At 43.9% G+C, this 19,739-nt stretch overlaps 2 protein-coding genes and 1 long non-coding RNA gene across 3 annotated transcripts; 1 reads left to right on the top strand and 2 right to left on the bottom strand.

Moving 5' to 3' along the window:
* Positions 1 to 2,671: 2,671 nt before the first annotated feature.
* On the top strand, positions 2,672 to 7,417 carry fli1 (Fli-1 proto-oncogene, ETS transcription factor). Its single transcript, XM_062560310.1, has 4 exons — positions 2,672 to 2,789; positions 3,368 to 3,427; positions 3,902 to 3,949; positions 4,050 to 7,417. Exons 1-4 carry the CDS (start codon positions 2,774 to 2,776, stop codon positions 4,577 to 4,579), a joined length of 654 nt encoding a protein of 217 aa, XP_062416294.1. The 5' UTR covers positions 2,672 to 2,773; the 3' UTR covers positions 4,580 to 7,417.
* A 1,449-nt stretch (positions 7,418 to 8,866) lies between these two features.
* On the bottom strand, positions 8,867 to 12,031 carry LOC119214363 (ATP-sensitive inward rectifier potassium channel 1). Its single transcript, XM_037466095.2, has 2 exons — positions 11,937 to 12,031; positions 8,867 to 10,500 (listed from the first exon to the last, which is right to left on the bottom strand). The coding sequence occupies exon 2, from the start codon at positions 10,484 to 10,486 to the stop codon at positions 9,368 to 9,370; it is 1,119 nt and encodes a 372-aa protein (XP_037321992.1). The 5' UTR covers positions 10,487 to 10,500; positions 11,937 to 12,031; the 3' UTR covers positions 8,867 to 9,367.
* Positions 12,032 to 16,626: 4,595 nt separating this feature from the next.
* LOC119219372 (uncharacterized) lies at positions 16,627 to 19,705 on the bottom strand. Its single transcript, XR_005120492.2, has 4 exons — positions 19,586 to 19,705; positions 18,111 to 18,281; positions 16,852 to 16,956; positions 16,627 to 16,752 (listed from the first exon to the last, which is right to left on the bottom strand). It is a non-coding gene; the product is annotated as an uncharacterized LOC119219372 (long non-coding RNA).
* Positions 19,706 to 19,739: the final 34 nt, after the last annotated feature.

Here is a 19,739-nt window from a genome sequence, read left to right on the forward strand (position 1 = left end):
GTGTACATTCAGAACTTTTAATTGCTCCGCCTTTGCATTTTGATAATGAAGAAAGAAACAACAAAACATGATATCAACATATTAGACTAAATGTGTGCCTTGTTTATTCATGTGTCCCACGTCGCCCGGAAGGATTTGTTTCCCATTGCGAAGGCTTTCTGAAACACCTGTGTTACGATATTAAAAAACAAAAAAGGTTTGCCCCGTCTGGGTCTCTGTCTGTCTCTCCCCCTCTCCCCCTCCCTTGTCTCCCCCCATCCCCCCCCCCTCTCCCCCTCCCTTGTCTCTCTCTGCCTCTCCCCGTCCGGCACTCGGGGCTTGTTTTGACTAAACGTGTCCTGCAGTCCAAGTCTCCCAGGAGCGCGGCACCACACCCCAGAGCCGAGTGGAAACTGGCTCAAGTCGCAGTCAGAGCGAGGCCTGGAAAAATGAGGGGGGGGGGGGGGGGTTGGTTTTCGGGAGAAGAGCCGGCTTTGTGCACTTTCGCGTCTGCGTTCGGGGGCCCTTTATGTTCCGCTCCTTCCCTTTTCTGCACTTCTGCCTCCTCACCCCCAAAATCATCAATGTAATTTATTGTTTTTTTTATTATTGACAACCAACAACCAAGGCAAAAGACCCCCCCCCTCCCCGCCCACACCAGCTGCCTTTTGCTGCCCTTTGCTTTCTTTTCAGATTTTCCCAAGTTGTGTTTTTGTGCCCCCAACCCCCCCCCCCCCCTCCCTGTCTCTGCTTCCCTCACACTCTTTGTCATTTCTGCCCCCCCCCCCCCCCCTACCTGTTTGTAACCTCCGCTCTTCAGGTACGGAGGCAGCCCCCGTTGTGTTTTTTGGGGGGAGTGGAGAGTGGCTGAAGGGGGCCGGCGGTGCAGTCAGTAGACTGGGGTTGGAGAGGGGTGGGGGGGGGGGGGGGGGGGGGGGGGGGGGGCAGTAAAACAAAGAGAGGTTGTCTGCAGGCGAGTCAGGCAGGAAACGCCAGTCTCCCAGGACTCTCTCCCCCAGTCACTGCTCCTTGGCTATCCTGCCGGCCCCCGCCACATTGAACCTGACAGCCCCCGCTGAGCCACGGCAGCACGTCTCTCCTTCGTCTCTCTTCTCTTCTCTTTTCTTACTTTTCTTGAGCCGTTTTTTTTTTGCACCATTGCTTGTACCGTCTGCTCGTGCTGCAGGACCAGACCCCCCCCCCCGCCCCTCTGTCGGTGTCTGCAGATGTTTGGGCTCTTTGCTGAAACGAATGATGAATCGAGGGGGAAGGGATCACGTGGTGCCCCGAGAAGCGGGACGTTTTTTGATATTCCGCTCGTGAGGACGAGGGAGAACAAGTCAACAACACGTTCCTTTTTAAAGCAGCAGACACATCATCTCTAGAACATTATGAAAGTTGTAAAACAATGAAGCGCTCGCTTGGCAGCTTACCAGACGGGTTTCCATGGTTACGGAGAGATGATGGAACGACGAGTATTTTAATTTTGTTTTATTATTTGTTGTTTGGTTCAAGGGAAAAAACTACAAGTTGTCATTTTGTCCGAAAGCCACAGGAGGGCAGTATGGCACAGTGTTGAGAGCAATGATGTCAGTGGCTGCTGTCTGTGGTTATTTGAGTAAAGATGGCAGACAAAGTCTAAAAGGTGTTAAGACTGTCATTCATTTAGAAAAACACAGGCTGAAAAGCATTCCGCTCTTGAAATAAGCCATTTTTAAAGTGGGTGCTTTTCAAAAACTACAGTCAAAATGATTACACTCTCTCTCTCATTGAGTTACATAAGAAAATGTGTCCAAAGTTTTGACTGGTACTGTGTGTGCATATATTTATATTCCATAATGAACATGCTTTTCTTTGTTAGGAGCGACTGATGGATTATTAACTGCACTGATTAAAAGACAGCATAAGCAGAATAATAATAATAATTTCCAAAGGCAAACAAACAAACACCTACACATAATTGCAGGAATTGGATTTGAAGTTATCAACACACTCCCTCACTGGTTTGTCGAAACATAATCAAATGATCTATTCATGTGGATAATTAGCTATGCCCATTGTGTGCGTAGACATGGCCCTTTTCCGATGAGGACTAGATGCCTTTGTTTCAGAAATTGTGTTTTAGCAAAAGAAAAAAAAACAATTTACGGACAGAAACCAACACCTTTGATTGTCAACATGCCGCATTCCCCCTAATCTTCAGCTTCCTTATCCTCCAACCTCCGCCTATAACACACAAAAAGTATGCAAAAGCTTCAATATTACATTTTATCCCGGTTGAACAGTTTTACCCCGCAGTGACGCTCGTGGGTGCTGGACAGGTGCACTGTGAGCGCAGCGGGGGGGCGGGGGGGGGGGGGGGGGAGAATACATCCTGTCGGTGATTGATGGTCACTGGAAGCTGTCCAGCGTCACACTGGAAACTCGTGTCAACGCGGCCAGTTTGGCTGCTTGTCAAAGGCCCCTCGCGTGTGAAGAGGGGGGGGTCGAGGATGGACGCCTATTGTCTGCGTTTCATTTGCATCGGCCCCTTTTTCTTTTGTCACCCTGGAGCTGCTCGGGGGGGGGGGGGCGCTGCACCCGGGTAGAGAGATCGGGGCCGCGGCCTCCGTTTGAAGCGCCGCGGGCGCATTCCCACGTGTGAGATGACGTGTGAGCGCCACCTAGAACTAGAAATGTAAATGTAAAATATGTTTGTTTTTCTTCTAAATAAGCAAACTCATGTCGTCTCCTCTCGCTCTCTTTGTCAGACCCTTCATACGATGCTGTACGGAGGACAGGGTGGTCAAACAACATGCACAGTGGCAAAGGTGAGGACAACGCGAGTGCTGTGTGCATGTTGCCACTCTGAAAGGAGGCGGCACTCAGTTTTGTGCAGGTTACAATGACACTTCTGAAACTAAGGCCTCTAGTCTTCCAAGTCTGATTTTCTCATTTATTTTACTGTGATTGGCTGTTTTCACAGGTTCACACTGGGTGCATGTGTTGTGAGTTTATTTTTGAATGATGTCTCCGAAGTGGAAAACTTGTTGTTGTTATTGGCAAAAGTGTAGTTTTTTTTCTCATCACAGTTACGCTTCACACTACAACAATTTAGTGTGAAGCGTAACTGTGATGCTTCATCATTAGCAATGGAAAAAAAAGCATTCTTTTGTGTGCTGTACCACTGGAGGCATTTTGATCCTCCACGCAGTCCAGGCATGTAGGACACACTCCTTAAGATAACATCTGTTAAAGCAGGAACAGTCAGTCAAAAGAAGGAATTCTAGCCAACAGCCGCTGCCTTATTCACTTTGGCATTTGAAATGTAAAAACCTGGTTCTGGTGCCACTCCCGTCTCTGTCTGCCTCTCTCCGTTATCCTTCACTGATTACATCTCCCTGTGCAGGTTCACCGGTGGTTACTCAGAATGTGACCAAGTCCACCGAGCAGCCCAGACCTCAGCCAGGTAACTGCTGTCTTCCCTCATCTGGTAGCATAAGCTTTTGTGCCAAACAAAGGCAGAGGATAATTATTCTGTAAGATCGTTGCGTTTCCTTCACTTACCCAATGAAGGAAACGCTTTACTTACGTAAGAAAAGCGCTCGCAGCCTCAGGAAACGGCTAAAACAATTGTTTACACGTGGTTCGCTGGCCATTTAATAACAGACTCACACCGTGTCAAACAGCTGTGAGTGTTTTTTCTTACTACTCAACAACACATCTATTAGCATGTGTAACTGCCTTTACGAGACAGCTTATTATTTAGAGAAGAACAATAATCATCCAGATTTTGTGAAAATACGCTAGTTTTGAATTACGTCACCAGCAGCTCATTGAAATGTCTATTTTCAGTCTTACACACACTGTTTACTTTGGGGGGGGGGCAAAGGGACATATCAGTGTGCAGACCAAACAATCACTTTCACCTTTTTGTCCACAGACCCTTACCAGATCCTGGGTCCCACCAGCAGCCGCTTAGCCAATCCAGGTAGAGTACAGCGCGTCTGCTGCCAACAGGCTGCTTTTTCGCGGGAATTTCACGAGAAGGAGGCGTGACGAGGCTCTTGTCCCTTGTGTTCCTCCACCAGGTTCAGGCCAGATCCAACTGTGGCAGTTCCTCCTGGAGCTGCTGTCGGACAGCGCCAATGCCGGCTGCATCACCTGGGAGGGCACCAACGGCGAGTTCAAGATGACCGACCCGGACGAGGTGGCGCGGCGCTGGGGCGAGCGCAAGAGCAAGCCCAACATGAACTACGACAAGCTGAGCCGCGCGCTGCGCTACTACTACGACAAGAACATCATGACCAAGGTGCACGGCAAGCGCTACGCCTACAAGTTCGACTTCCACGGCATCGCCCAGGCGCTGCAGCCGCACCCCACCGAGTCCTCCATGTACAAGTACCCCTCGGACCTAACCTACGTGCCTTCCTACCACGCCCACCAGCAGAAGGTCAACTTTGTGTCCCCGCATCCGCCCTCCATGCCCGTCACCTCCTCCAACTTCTTCGGACCCGCCGCTCCGTACTGGAGCTCGCCCACGGCGAGCATCTACCCCAACCCCAATGTCCAGCGCCACCCTAACACCCACGTGCCGTCCCACCTGGGTAGTTACTACTAAGCACGCCGACTGTGACCCTGCGTCTCGCCCCCCCCTGCAAACGCCCACGAAACAAAACCAACCCCCCCCTCCCCCACCTCAACATATGCCTGCGAGACGAAGAAGAGTCCCAAATGAAGGACGATCAAATCCAAGGATTTTTAAAAACGTTATTTGTAAAAATCTATTAAAAAAAAAAAAAAATGAATGCTACGGCCCAAAATGGAATACTACTTACTTTTACTAGCAACAATGTTTTAATGCTTTTCATGACCCGCAGCTTCGTTTCCTACTTTCTCCAAAATTCCCCTCCGAGCAATGCGGGACGATGTCCCGCGTCTCGTTCCTCTTCAGAACCAGACATGGGCCTTTTTCTCTTTTTTTAATGGGTCTTAATCTACATCCTCCTCAGTACGTTGTGTACATTCCTCTTGTAGCACCTGACTTGCCCCCCCCCCACCCCCCCCTACCCCTGGCCTTTCTCCGTCTGCTCGCCCTGTTCGTGTGTGTTTGTGTGTGTGTGCGTGCATGTGTGGAGAGTCGTCTGGAATTCGCTGGATAAGAAGGAGCTCTCAAAGAGTTTAGTTTGAGTTGAACTTTTTCTCAGCACTGAATGAAATCTGGCAACTGGAATATGCCATTCACAATTGTATTTATCCTCCAAACTGGAAAGCTAGAGAAGAGTTTAAATTCCCGGAGAAGGAAGCGCTGTATGTTCCTCTGACCTGGGTCAGCGTGCGTGGCGCTGCAGACGGGCGGCGCGTACAGTTGACTCGACCGCGGAAGTCGAGATGTAATTGAAGTCATTTGTAACAGTAACTCAACCCAGGTCAGATGTTTTCAGGGGGAAGGAGGGGGGGGGGGGGCACACACACGAGGCTATTAAATATTTTCCTTGTTGTTGCCTTTCAGCCAATGTCGTTTCCAGATGTTTTGTTGCTCGACCATGTCAGTATTAATGTGAATGTCTTCTGGTTTGCGAAACACGAAAAAAGGGGGACACCCTGCAGCAAAATCTAAATTTGTCAGATGCTTTTATTTAAAATCTTTTTTTAATGAAAACAATGACGTCACGTCTGCTGCAGATGCCTGAATCCAAAGCATAAAAAGTGCCTTTTTTTCTAGATAGTTATCTAAACAAAAAGACCGTATGTTGTTTGGATTGTTTCAGCCAAAGTGCCTGATAGAACCTCACCTTCACAGTGCCTTGACTAATGTTACACGTCATCATCACCTCCATTTTTCACCAGAAATCTGACAATTTTTGATTTTGAGGCGCATCCTGTCAACAAAGTGTCTCCCTCTTCTCTGTAGGCCAGTCGGGACCCTGTAGGTCGGCACAGAGAAGCGGCTTACCATTCAGTCCGGTTAAAGGTGCAAGATACGAGATTAGGAGCATTTGCGATGGACTCTCAACATGGCGACGCCCGAGGGAGGGAAATCGGAGGGGGGAGGGGGGGTTGGGGGCTGTAGCTAATGGTGCTAACGGCGCTAACGATTCAAACCTACGCAGCATCGCTGTCAGAGCAGACGGTGTTTGACGGTAAATGGTCGACCGGGGGCGACGTTATCGGCTGTATCCATCGCGTGGCTGTGCGATACGACGTCACGTAGACATTACTCCACTATATCATTACATAGCAAATAGCTGTTTGCTGCTATACTAATGCTCTGAATGTCGTATGTTGCTCCTTTAATAGGCGGTTAAGTAGAATTTTATCGGGGCTGGATCCTAGTCTGAGAGCAGCATGTGTGTTTGAATGTTAGTTTCTCACTGATCTGAAGCCCAGCAAAATGCACATGAATCTCAAGTCAGAATTGCATCATCGTGTTGTATTTCGTATCATGTCTAAACATATCCGTCTTCAGGTGTTCAAAGCTGTTGATAGCAAAAGTATTCTTTCAGAGTAACGTAAAGTCGACACTTGAAAATAAATTACTTGGGACTAAGTCGTTTTTCAGAGGACAAAACCAATAAAGTATGACGAGATGAAACAAAGAAATCCTCAGATTCGCAAACGCTGTGCGTTTGTCAGACCTATTTTTTATTGTTTTATAAGCATCAGTCAACTAGGCATTAAAGCAACTTACTGTATAAATTATGCAGAGTTATTTTCATATGTGACACAGTATAAAAAGTCAAGAGAATTAATACGAGTTGACCTCGGTCAAAAATGCAAACCTTTGAAGTCCATTTCTGCTAAGTAGTTTGTTCCGCATTTTAAGCGTTTTTATATCTGTACATTTGGGCAATACATTTTAAAATTTTGTTATTGTTATTATTTTCTGAAATTCGGTTGTTACATCCTAAGTGTCTTTACGTGCACGCTGTATTTTCTTGTATTCCCAAAACGACAAATGCGTGTTTGAGTCATAACCCGGGATTCCTTCGCTTTATATGCAACGTGTGAGTATGAAGAAACTTTTCCATTGGGAATCAGGTTTTATGCCAAATAGCCCTGGAATTTGAAAGCTTTCCCTGTGCATTAAATAACTTCAGGTTTACTATGCAAAACAACACAACCAGTATTAACATCCGCAACCTGCTTCTCCTGAAAGTTTATAGCTTTAAAAGAATGAATAAAAAAAGGGGACTTGTAATTTGTAGCATAAAGAAAGTATTCTAATGAACCCTTAATTTCCATGTTTCACAAGCATTATCATTAAAGAAGGATCTGTGCTACTTCGTATATGCAATGTATTTCGGATACCAAATATATATATATATATGTGTGTATAATTTTACAATTAACCAATATATTATTATTATTGTCATTCCTGCAACGTATGAAGTAATACCTTTTGAAAAAGGGCTTTTGTGTAGGAAAATGTGACAAAATAAATGTTTTTACCTCTCAAGTTATCTTCCATTTCCTGCCCGTTGTCTCATTAGAAGACAACGCAGCCATTGTATTGATTTTATGTAAAATATTAATATAGCATTTAAGTGATGTACACATGTGTTACACATATTGCTGTGTATAACCCTTGTGCTTAACCAGCTTGAGATAGTCACACATGCTGAAAACAACTTTTTCTCTCAATCAAGGTTAGATTGTATTAGCATTAACAGCAGCTAACTGTATTTTTACCAGGATTCACAAATGTTAAACAGACTAAGTGTCCGTTTCAGTTTTGGTTCCTGAACTCAATCTCAGACTTGAAAGACTTGTTATCTAATTGGAATCACATCTATGCACAAACTAACCATGACAAGGTGCTACTGAAATGTTGTGTCCAAAATCCATCTGATACTGCAAAAGTACTTCATGCAATCTTTTTCTTTTTTTAATTGATTTTATTGAATATTTTATGATCATCAGAAAATGTAATTTGTGGTTATATTTAATTGAGTTGCATTATTTTTCAGGTACTTTTCCACCACAATAACCGCACATTGATCATATAATTAGCTATTGGCTTTGATAGTTGTGGCTGCACCTGGATAACTGCATTCAATATTATCGGATTGTATTGAATAATTTCCGGTGAGAGGGAAAGGGGCGCTTGAGGCTACGCCACTGTTTTAGTGATTCTATCTCACAACCACGGCGATCACAAATTACCTTTTGTCATTGCAATAACAGTGATAAACAGTGTTTACACACTTTTCGGTCGTATTCTGTTATGAACAGATCATCCAGCGCCGCGAGCTGTGAGCGAGGACATCGTGGGCGTTTAACCACTTTAGGCTGGTTTATGTCAATTAAATCGCACTCTAAGGACACCTTTATATGTGTGTTTGAAATGTAAGAACCAGTGCGTCTGTGTGTTGTCTGTGTTTAAAGACAGCCGCAGCCGAAGGGCTCTTTGCACGGGACAAACACAGCGGGAGGAAGGAGGAGGGAAGTCCGGCAAATGTCATCGTCATGCAAAGTGGCATCATTTGTCAATAATATTCACAATTCTTTACCCAAGGCAAAGGGTGCAGACGGGCACATATTGACGTACAATTTCGCAGTAGAGGTCGCCCTCAGCGAAACCTGTTAAAGCTCTACGTTATTATGTGCTGTTATTTCTCTAAAGGGAAAGTTCTGGTTTCATGTTCGGAGCCTGCACGTAACTTAATGGGTAGCGAAATCAGCGTTTGTCTTTTAAAAATGTTCCCTCTTTATTGTTTGGATCCCTGCTTGCTGTCACAACTTCTCTTTGTTTTTGGATGAAACACCACAATAAGGGTTGACACCTGTCATCCCGCTGGTTTGACCTTTTTCACCACAGTCCATGTATGGCATTCAGGTTCCGTTGGGGACAGAATGATGCAATGAAACATTTTCAATGCAAAAATAGCTTTATTACTACTGTGAGATAAAATACCAAAACAAAATACAGACAATTGGTTATTATACCATTCAGCATGCAGGCTTCCTGTCTTCACTCAAGGAGAAAACCACAACTTCGTCACCCACTGTTTGAAAAGAGTGGCCCGCTGAGCTTCGATTTACACCAGGATTAAAGATTTCATTCATTTTAGTCGATTAAAACCTTCTGTCTCCGTCGCTGAGTTGTAGCCTGTCTGCCTCGCGTGTCTCAGTGTCCCTTTGGTAAAACAGGTTTTGTCTTTTCAGCAGACATCGACAGGTGTGGATTTACATAAAAATGGTTCAGTGTCCTGGCCCACAGACGCCATTCTAATCTATGTTAAAAACAATAGAATAACAATTAGACAGGTTTTATTTACATCATGTTTGAATGCCACACAAAGTGCCATCAGGTCTGCCTTGACACCTGAGATTTGAGGCATTCATCCTTCGGCGGTGTAAGCCTCTTATACCAGTTTCTATAGTCTGTTACTCCGTGTCCAGGCGCTCACATATCGGTGCTAGGGGGATCATTGATTTCAATCACCTCAAAGCCCTCGTTTTCCTGTCCGTCTATTGAGTGATGATGGTGGCCCTTAATGTTGTGGAAGCAGTAGGCACAGTGCGCCGTGGCCACTGGCTCCACCCTGGAGAAGTTGGAGAAGTCCACTTTGTACTTGCCCTCTTTGCTTCTGGAGATGATGGGTAAGAAGTTGTAGCCCCACATGATCTCCTGAGGAAGGAAGGAGGTCCGGACTTGACAAGCAGAGGTGGTGGACTCTGCGGTGCCGTCAAAGAAGACGACCAGCTCGAACTCTTGTTTGTGGAGCGTATCCACGGCCATCTCGAAGAAGGGGCTACTTTTGTCAATGATGTGGTAGAGCGTGAGAGGACACACGAAGAAGAGGTTGTCCTTGCCGGCGTCCACCGTGAAGTCGATGCTCACCTGGTCCATGATGATCGTCTCCCCCTCGGGTGTGTACGTCGTCCTCAGCAGCTTGCCGTAGATCTGGCTTCCTATCATCAGGGACTTGCGCAGGTTAGCAACTCTGATCGACAGGGAAAGGAAACCGTTTTTGGGGCTGATGACAGCCATGTCACTGAACGAGATGCTCTTTGCCCGCTTTTTGGGCAATGAGATTTTGCACAGGATGACTCCGCACAAGAAGCAATTGATAATGGTTCCGAGGAGGTACTGGATGATGAGAAGGGCCACGGCACTCGGGCAGTGAGGGGTGAGCGCTCGGCCACCATACCCGATAGTCGTCTGGGTTTCAAAGGAGTAAAGGAAAGCTTCGGTGAGTCCCTCCATGTTAGCGACACACGGCGTGTGATGTATTGTCGGGCGTTGCCACGTCAGGTCTCCATTGCTGCGCGCAATCCAGTACCACAGCAGGCCAAATATGAACCAGCTGAGGGAGAAGGAGGCGCAGAACATGAACAGGACAAAACGCCACCGGATCTCTACGAAGGTGGTCCAGAAGTCAGCCAGGAAATGTAACTGGCTTCTGTACTGGACGTTCCCGTATTCAATGTTGCAGCGACCATCTTTGGTAACCAGTCGGGCTTTGCATCTTTTCCTCTCGACGATGTAGTCCTGGATCCGTCTGGTCATGCACCCGAACATTTTGGCCGACTGACCTGTGTGACAATGACACAGGAAAGGCACCTGAGTACGGAGTAGAAAACCAGTAACCGGGTTGTTGCGTGAACCAGAACTTCATGAAAGCAATAACAATCAACCCCTATCTGACTTTTTCTGAGAGATCAGATCAAAAGAAAACCGTAGTTTAAAGGGATGGTACAATTCATACTTGAGGGCTTTTCATCACAACCCTCGCTATTGAACCAGTCCGCCAGTCAAGGCCTTGTTAAACTGTCAATCATCCTTAAATACAGTCAATTTCTACAATCAGACAGCAAAATGTCAAGATGACACTAGTATCAAGTTTTGAAACGGAGGTGTATTAAGGGGGACAAGGACAGTTTATGTCGGGTACAAATCATCTATGTGCACAGTTGCAGGAGCAATTACCTCAACACAAGGTTTAGCTTGGTTTGCTAGCCTTCAATCCCGCCAAAATAAATGTGGCATTGAAACACTTGGGGTTCCCATCGCTTTGGTGCTTGACGGATAGTAACCGGCTATACAGAGGCGTGTGAGTAAAGGTCTCTGGTCATGCCGTGCAAAGTTACCATTTGGATCACTCCGTGCTTGTTAGTGCGTGTGAAGTGGTACAAATGTTTTCTTTTTCATCCCCTTAAAGCTCACATCCAGACATTTGGCCAAAAAGAAATCTGATAATCACTCTGTATTGTTTGTTCGAGAGCTTCAATTGTTTTGGAAGCAAACACCGTTCATTGCACACCTGATCCTTTGGTAGGCATGTTTTCACAACGTAACAAGATATGCACTGCAATCATTTTGTGTATTTTGTATTTTAATTGTATGTTGGACAAGTTACTCTGTATTATTACTTTGCATTGGAAAACTTCAACTAAATCAAATCTATTGGATCATGACTAAAAATCAAATTTCAACATTTTAAATAATAAGATCTCCCACGTCAAACGTGGTTAGTCAAAGAATAATAGGTATTACTTTACTTTATAAACCGCCGCACCTTTATCCTGATTTATTTTGAGTTACTTCTTTCTGCAAACTGAATTGAAATGTGTACCTAACTGGTACACATGGAGAATCCCTTAGAGCGAAAGGTAGGAAGAAATAAAGTAATAGTGCCAGCTAGGTTGCATCAAATGCCTTTTTTTAAACTACCGTACTTCATCTCAGGGTTATGCTGAAACTACGATAGCCTTATTTTAACATCAGTTAGAGGATATCTCAGTTGATTATTTGCATTATAAAAGTGGAGGTCTCGCCTCGATAAGTGGAATAAATCTAAGTCACACCATATTTGTTTTAAATGCTCTTTTTTTTCAATAAGATAAAAACCTGAACAAATGTAAGTTTAAACACATTTGAAATCCCTTTACTTTATTAATTCATTTAAAAAAAATCTTCACTCTCAATACTATGTTAACATGAAAGTCAATTTTCTTCAGTTGAACCTTACCTTAGCGATTCCAAGTGAAAGTTCGACAATGCGTATCACAGGTTTTTTTTTCTTCGTCTCCGTCTGGTTCACAACCGATTGAGACACTTTGGGCGTTTCCTCCTCTTGTGCCGGTTTACCAACACCTGTGTGCATTTATACTGTCCCGTCTCCAATCCTCCAGGTGATGTTTACACCCACAGAGACATCAAGCACGCCTCCCTCTCCCCCCAAAACACTCACGCACACCCTTCCCCCCAGCTCTAATAAGATGTTTACCCTACAGATGCCTGGCACCAAAGGGCCGAGCTGACCTCCGTCCGGCACATTCCCGCAACAATGTTGGCTGTGTGTAATACCTCTGTGTCTTTTTGTTTTTCCTTTATCTGGATGTTTCCGCTCCTCCGTGTCTCTCCGAGCGACACACCCACGCTTTTATTGCGACGTTTCGGGCAAATCATTTTTTATTGACTGTCTGATCGCTCTCGTGGTACTTAACACGTAGCAATATTGTTGTTGTCTCTAGAATACTTCATGCTCGATGACAATAGAGAGCACCCATCCCACATTTGTTTTTGTATGTATTTAACACATCCGGCATGCTGTGTTTGTGTGTATGTATTTGTGTGTGTGTGTGGGGGGGGGGGAGGGCATCCACTAGATGGACATGAATGATGAAATGACAGAAAACTGAAGCCGTGGTGACGACAAAAGATGCTCCACATGCACGGATTTAGCTTTCCAGGGTCGGTGAGAAGCCGAATCAGTTCATGAGCCCAAAATGAATACTTACAGGAGGGAAGTTGTGAATTTGGATGGGAATCAGTATTCGACAGAAATGGCTGCAGTATTAATGTGCATGCTGTGGAACGTGTTTCCCATTGGCCGAACCCACTGCATTTCTGGTGTCCCACAAGGAGACCGAGGCTTCCGTGCTATTGTGAAATGATGACAGGCCTTTTTATTTAAGCTTCTTTTTAAAAAATGTATTATGATGATTTTTTTCCAGTTTATTTTGTTAATGTTGAAGCATTTCATTGCTTTCGCACAAGACAAAAGGCCTCTTGAGTAGCCGCACACATTTTGTGCTGGTTTAACAATGTAAAAGCTGCGGAGGGTGCTTTTGATTGACACATGCGATGTGAAACAAATAGTGTGTTGAGGATTTAAGCAAGAAGGGCACACTTAGGTCAAAATTATAATACATGTAGAAATGTTGTTTGTGTCATGTTCGTTTGTAGTTTACATTTTTAGATGAAGTGAATGCAATATGAATCAAACACAATTTATAGTCATGTAAGTCATAATTACTGTACACATTAAAACCTGGGGACAGATAATTGCCGTCCTTTATTGATTTCTCCCAATTTTATCCCCAAAGAGGACTTTTTTGGGAGTTGGGAGTGAGGCAAATATCTGGAGTATTGCACCACATGAACTGTGATCCTGTATGTTGTGTTTATTTGAAGTGTACTTGTTTTAAGATGAAGACAAACCATGTATGCTTGTTACATTCACTCATTGAGTCATAAAGCCAAATGTTTTTACATAGAATGCATTCGAATGTGAGGAAGAGGTAAGACAGAGAGGTTTCAGGTTGCAGCAGCAGACTCACACCTGGATATGAAGAGGACAGACAAGGAGGAGACACTTTGAAGGAGAAGCCAATGACATTCAAATACACCCAAAAGACACACCCAGGAGTTTTCAAAAGACCAAAACTGAAGAACTGTTAGAATTTCCCAGCAGTCGCTTTGATAAGTCACCTTTGACTTGGTCAGAGAATTCTTATAAATATTTCACTATTCACATTGTATTTCACTTTGCAAAGTGTTTTCCTGATCACTTTTAGTTCTTAAATACTTTATTTTTAAATTTGAGTCATAGTAGTGTGATCTCCTTCGAGGCCTACCCGAACCCTTAACAACTGCCACTGAATAAAAACCACACAACAAACATAGATAAGTGCCCCTGATGTGATGATGCACTACAGTAGGAAGGATACATTAACATAAATAATGATTCAGACAGAAAACTGTAGTGACTTAACTAGAAAAAAATTGTTATTTGAATTCAATCAATTAAATTTATGAAGTGGAATATTCAATTGGATGAGTCAAACTTGAGTCCTCACTGATAATAAGATGCGAAATGTTTGAGACATCCACGCTTAAGTGCTTTTGATGGCACAATTCTCACCGCAAGCCATCGCAGTTTCTCTCCTCGCTAATTAGCATTCAAGTGAATCACGTGCGTTTCCGAATTAGCTGCTGGGAATCACCTGTGTGTGGCGAATGGCTTGGTAGTGGTCCTTCAGCATCACCTGCTACTCTTCACTGTGTATAAGGTGGTGTGTGAAGTAACAAAATGATGAAAAACCACATAGTCATGAGTGATCTTTCCTGAAATACTCAATGACCTAATTCCCTGATCTTGCTGAAAGTGACAATTTGGCTGCAGCTCGGATCCGTGTTGTTCTGTAGGTGTGGGAGAGATGAGAAGCTTCTCAGCCAGTGAAGTCAAGACCTGTCTCGACATTTAGAACTTCATAACTTTAACTAGATACCGGAACACAGTGCTTAGATGAGGCTATTATTTTTCAAAGGAAGCCGTTGCTCATGCCTCACCCATTCAAATTCGTTGCAAACGACCGACGGTTTCACAAGAAATCTGCAGCAGCGTGAAGTAATTATGCAACGTAGTCTTCAGCACTGGGCTAAAACCATTTGATTAATTGTGGAGTGAATAGAAATGAAACCTTTGTTTAATCTTTCCTATTGTTTGATTCAGATGGGCTTTGCAACGTTTGCCAGATATCTACTCTGGGGTATAAGAGCTTGCGTTGCGTCTCTATTGCTGTGTGTGTTGGGGAAGGGTCCAGGGGGTGGAGGGGGGTGAAGAGGGGGGGGGGGGCATGCATCAATCTCTGAGTAAAAAAGCATTACGATCCCGAGTTGTGTTGGGAAGATGATGTGATCCATGCACTGTGTTTCTTTAATGGCAGCGCGCATTTGTATTTGTTCAGGATCGTCTTGTGTGGAAAATTTTCAAACATGGGAAAGCAGCGGAAAAAAAGATGCTGTTAAGATGATAAAGATCTATAGGACCGGTGACCCCTTCTATTGACGCCTTCGGGTTGAAATGTTGGTGTCAATAGAAGCATGTAGACGTGGAATTGGGTTATCAGGCCTGACTAAGAAGCCTGTTCCACAGGGTTTGTGGGGATTTTGCCCCACAGAGCACTTGTTTGTAAACTATTTTCCTAATGGGATCATTTAGCTTTGTGTTTTTCAGTGTGATTCTATCACTCTGTGTTGAGATACATATAAAGCAAAATGTTTGAGATTCTAAACCAGGACTACAAAATAAAATTAAAGCTGCGAGCAGCGTTGGACGGGTCCTCGCTACTACTTGCACGTCGGGGCACTGGCCAGACGGTAACAAATGCGGCCGAGGAACCCTGTGGCCGTCGGACGAAGCGTTCACAAGTCAGTGGTCATCAACCGTGTGCAGCAACGCCAGGAATGCCGCTTTGCAAACTTTATCTTTGACATTATCATGGTCTTAGGCCTTTTATGTCAACATATGACCAGGGGCTTCTGATGTACCATTACAAATTAAATCCTCTGAGAATATGATACGATACAATTTCCTTCAATATCTCATTCACCAGACTTCCTTTTCGTCATTTTCAGATTAGATATAAAAGGAAACAATCAATACTTTCATGACCATTCCACTTCGGGAAGAGAGTACACATCACCATGGTGTGACTTGGTGATAACCAGGACATTCTGATGTGCCAGTCCAAAATAAAAGCCTCTCAAAATACCATATATGAGCCAATTTCCTTCAAAATCAATCACCAGAATACGTTTGGTCATTTTCAGATTAGGTTTAAAAGAAAACAATCAATACTGTCATGACCATTCCACTTCAGGTTTATAGTACACATCCCCAAGGTGACACTTGGATAACCAGGACGTTCTGATGTTCCATCTCAAAGTAAAAGCCTCTCAAAATACCATACATGACCCAACTTCCTTCGAAATCTTTTAAAAGGTGTTTTTTTTAATTGCTTAATATATAAGTATTATTTAAGTTGAAAATTTCTTCCAGTGAAATGCAACTTTTCGAGGCCAAGGTCTCAGGAGCACACTGCATGGATTTGAAAAGAATCGGGTTTAATCCCTGGGAGGAGTTCGGTCTTTTAACGGTCTTTAAAGAAATTATGAAAATATGCCAAAAAGGCACATCTTTAATTTTGGTGAGGGCAGGCCAAGCCATTTGGAAGTTATAAATCTTGCGAGATTAAGCCACACCCCTTGCAAAGTTCATTAACCGTAATATCTTCTTAAAACCATAAGACAGGTTAGAAATGATCATATGGATGCTTAAAGGGTGAGAAGTTCGTGCTATATGAGAAATATGGAGCAGATTGGTTAAAACAACGTTCGTGGCGAATGGTGGTTTTGTGAAAATCAAACTCAGTGTTTAGGAGAAATTGCCAAAAAGGTGTTTTTCAGATATCCATGCCAAATATAACAACTTTTTCAATATGATAAAGTCCCCAAAAAGGCCCGCGGTTTGTGAGAATAATTATAATAAGAATAAAAATAATAATTCCTCGAAATACAATAGGTTCCTCTACGACTAGTCGTAGCGAGGTCCCTAATAATAGCATTATTATTACCTGGATTTGGGGGGGGGGGGGGGGGTTTATTCTTGTCCTCCACTCGGTGTTGTCAGGTCTCACCGTGGTGCTCTCTTTCTTCTTTTTGCCACAGCAGCAGCCCTCCACTTCAAGGACTTGAGCCTCATTAGGCAGTCACAGAGCCTGAAGAAGCAACTCAAGGAAAGGTAAATAAAGAACGACCCCCCCCCTCCACCCCCTCCGCAACTGTGCAGCGATACGGCCAGTGTGAACATTTTGTACCTTGTAAATGGACACCGGGCGACAAAAGCACCAAGGGAACAACGACTTGTGGTTTCAGCCGAGTGGTATTCTCCATCGAAGGAACTGGCCGATTAGAACACCTCCCTGCAAGGTGAAAGCGCTCTGTTAGACAGGGAGGTGTCTCTGAATTTGTATTGTAAACCCTGCAGATGAAGGTCACAGAGATGAAATACTTGTCCTCTCAGAATGAAAGAGCATATAGGAGAATACACTGTATTTATTTAACAATGATATGGGCTCGCTGTCCAATTTACTTGATTGCAAAAGGTTCTACGTTACAGTTATACGTTTGCAAGATGAACGTGGCGACAATGCGTTCGTTTTTTACCAAATATTCAACAACTTCACTTGAAAAGATTCAGTCACGTCGATATTAAGTGACCCCGGTAATCATCGTTTTCAATTGAGTGACACTTCCGTCCCGCGCATTTTGAACCACGTGGACATCCGCTTCACGTGTGGAAGGGATGCCGTTTCCCTAAAGGTAAGACCTGTGTAATTATTTGGTAGTTTGACATTGTTTTGCTCTTCTGTAAAGTTAACAAACACGCCAACTGTGCTGCACTGTAAATGTATTTAAAGTCATTAAGCTAACGTTAGTGGTTTTTATTGTGTCGTCATATTTCATAGTTTCACTAACAAGCTAACCAAGCTAGCTAGCTAGCAACAGCACACAGACGCAGCTTTACGGTTAACGTTTGCAAAAGGAGAAACAAATATTCTTGCTTCCAAAGGTTAGTAAAGTAATTTAGTAAGGATTATGAGTTATCTGAATATCCCTGCACATTGTTTTGTAAGTAACATTCAACTCTACAAATCTATATCAACCCAATCCGGTGTTAGAGTAATGTAATAGTTTAGAAAAGAGAGAGTAGAGAATAGAGAGAAACCAATTCAATCATCAATGCCATCAAGTAATGCTAACGGGTTATTTTTTATGAATGATATAACTGAAGCCAAAGCTGTTGGACATTGATGGACTGCATATGGAAGACTAAAACGGAGGTAATGTCATGCGCTTTACTGAGCAAGGTGTACATCAACCCATGTTTCCTTTCCATGTTTTTCCTGTGCCGATGTGAGGGTTTCGGGACAGAGGATGTTGCATGTGTAAAGCCCTCTGAGGCAAATTTGTAATTTGCGATTTTGGGCTATACAAAATAAAATGAATTGAATTGAATATTTTCCACAATACTTGGTAAAAAAAGCTGCACATGGGTCTGCAGGGGATGACTTACCCAAACAACAAAGCAGGAGTTCACGTTCGGGGTTTTGGGTTTGAGGGAGCAAGCTGAAGGTGGTCACAAGTCGCATCAGCCCCTCACTGCGATGACCCCACAAGGAGGTTCTTCCAGGAGCGTCACTTGCTGCGATACCGCTTTCCTCCACATGGTGTCACTGTGTCAGGACTGCTCATCCACGGCGGGATGAAACAAATTATACGAGATTAAGAAAAATAGAATTTGCGGCGGTTCTTGCGCACAATGGCATCAACAAGGCCAATCGTTTCTAATACCACTGATTGTTAAGTTACAAATGAAGAAAAATGAGAAATAGTCCTGGCTTTGTAGTTCGGATCATCCGTCTTACATAATTATGTTCAGGCCATTGAATTGTGTTGTTCTGAGCTTAATAGTCATTTGATATGTTGATGTTATAAGGTGACTGTATATATCTGCTTCAAACCCTCCTCTGTGCCCAGGATGAAAACATACATACACTGTTGTATTTCTAAATAATTCATTCACATATTACTCGCACGGCGTAGCTCTTTAGATCTTCACACTCCTGTAATTCATTATTTAACGGCTAATAGATGTAGTCGTTCCCTAAGAAGTCCGGCTTCCCATCGACCGACACACGATTGTATGCAAAAGATAAGCAGCACACAGAGTGCTCGCTGACGTGGTTCACAATCTGCATTTCGTCATCTATATTCTGATGCGTCGCACAAATATGTTGACACGGATGAATTTGTTCCAGCGAAGCCACGCTCCGACACATAATTCAATAATTTACACTCCCTCCCATGCAAAAATACCTTCATGCATTCACCAATTTGCAATGCCATTAAATGCTGGCCTCCAGATATGCTCTTTAAGGAGAAGGAGGAGGAGGAGGAGGAGGGGAAGTTAAAGGTTTATCATGACACCTCCTCCTCATCCTTGGCCGGACACACACTGTCCGCTTGTTGCTGAAATGGACGGAGAGACCATTTTTGACATAGGCCACGGTTTATTTAATCTATACGTAGTCCTCCAGTGATTTAGGAGCTAGAGATCTCTGCATTGATGAATATTAAATGAGACTCACAGAGTAGGGAGCCCTTCACTATTTGCATTGGTTCACTTTAGAGGGATATCGCACGGTTCTATCATCTGATCGTCTATTAAAGCAAAGGAAAGCTTATATGTTGTGTAACCAAAAGGTGGGTTTCTCAGTGTGTGTGTGTGTGTGTGTGCGCGCTACAGTAGGTAACCACTCAAATGAATTTACAATACATTTTATTGCACTCTGAATCACAAACTACGAATTAAAAACAGTGTATGTCTGAAATGACAATCTAAAAGTCTCAGAGGTTCTGCCCCACCATAAAAACCCAGTAAAAGAGATGCATTTCTATTGAAAAAGACAAATAAAAAGAGGACACCAGATTGGGCCAGCACGGACAGGGCTCATTTAGGTAATTAGGACCAGAGGACAATTTGCTTACCAAGTGTATTAAAAGCCAAATGGATGACGGATGTCTTAAAAGCGTTTGAAAAACCCCACTAAGTCACAATGCTCTCTGTCGAGGTCCTCCGGTGCACCTCTACCTGCGTGCTGCTCCGACCGCCGCCGTCCCCGGATCACACCGGGCCCTTCTA

The sequence above is a fragment of the Pungitius pungitius genome, unplaced genomic scaffold (assembly GCF_949316345.1).
Source record: "Pungitius pungitius unplaced genomic scaffold, fPunPun2.1 scaffold_76, whole genome shotgun sequence".
NCBI classification, from domain to species: domain Eukaryota; kingdom Metazoa; phylum Chordata; class Actinopteri; order Perciformes; family Gasterosteidae; genus Pungitius; species Pungitius pungitius.

Bases quoted from the DNA above. Each gene is read 5' to 3' on its own strand.
- fli1 (XM_062560310.1), top strand. The intron at 3,428-3,901 runs GTAACTGCTGTC...TTTTGTCCACAG, and splicing joins GCAGCCCAGACCTCAGCCAG to ACCCTTACCAGATCCTGGGT. The intron at 3,950-4,049 runs GTAGAGTACAGC...TTCCTCCACCAG, and splicing joins CAGCCGCTTAGCCAATCCAG to GTTCAGGCCAGATCCAACTG.
- LOC119214363 (XM_037466095.2), bottom strand. From the start codon at position 10,486: ATGTTCGGGTGCATGACCAGACGGATCCAGGACTACATCGTCGAGAGG.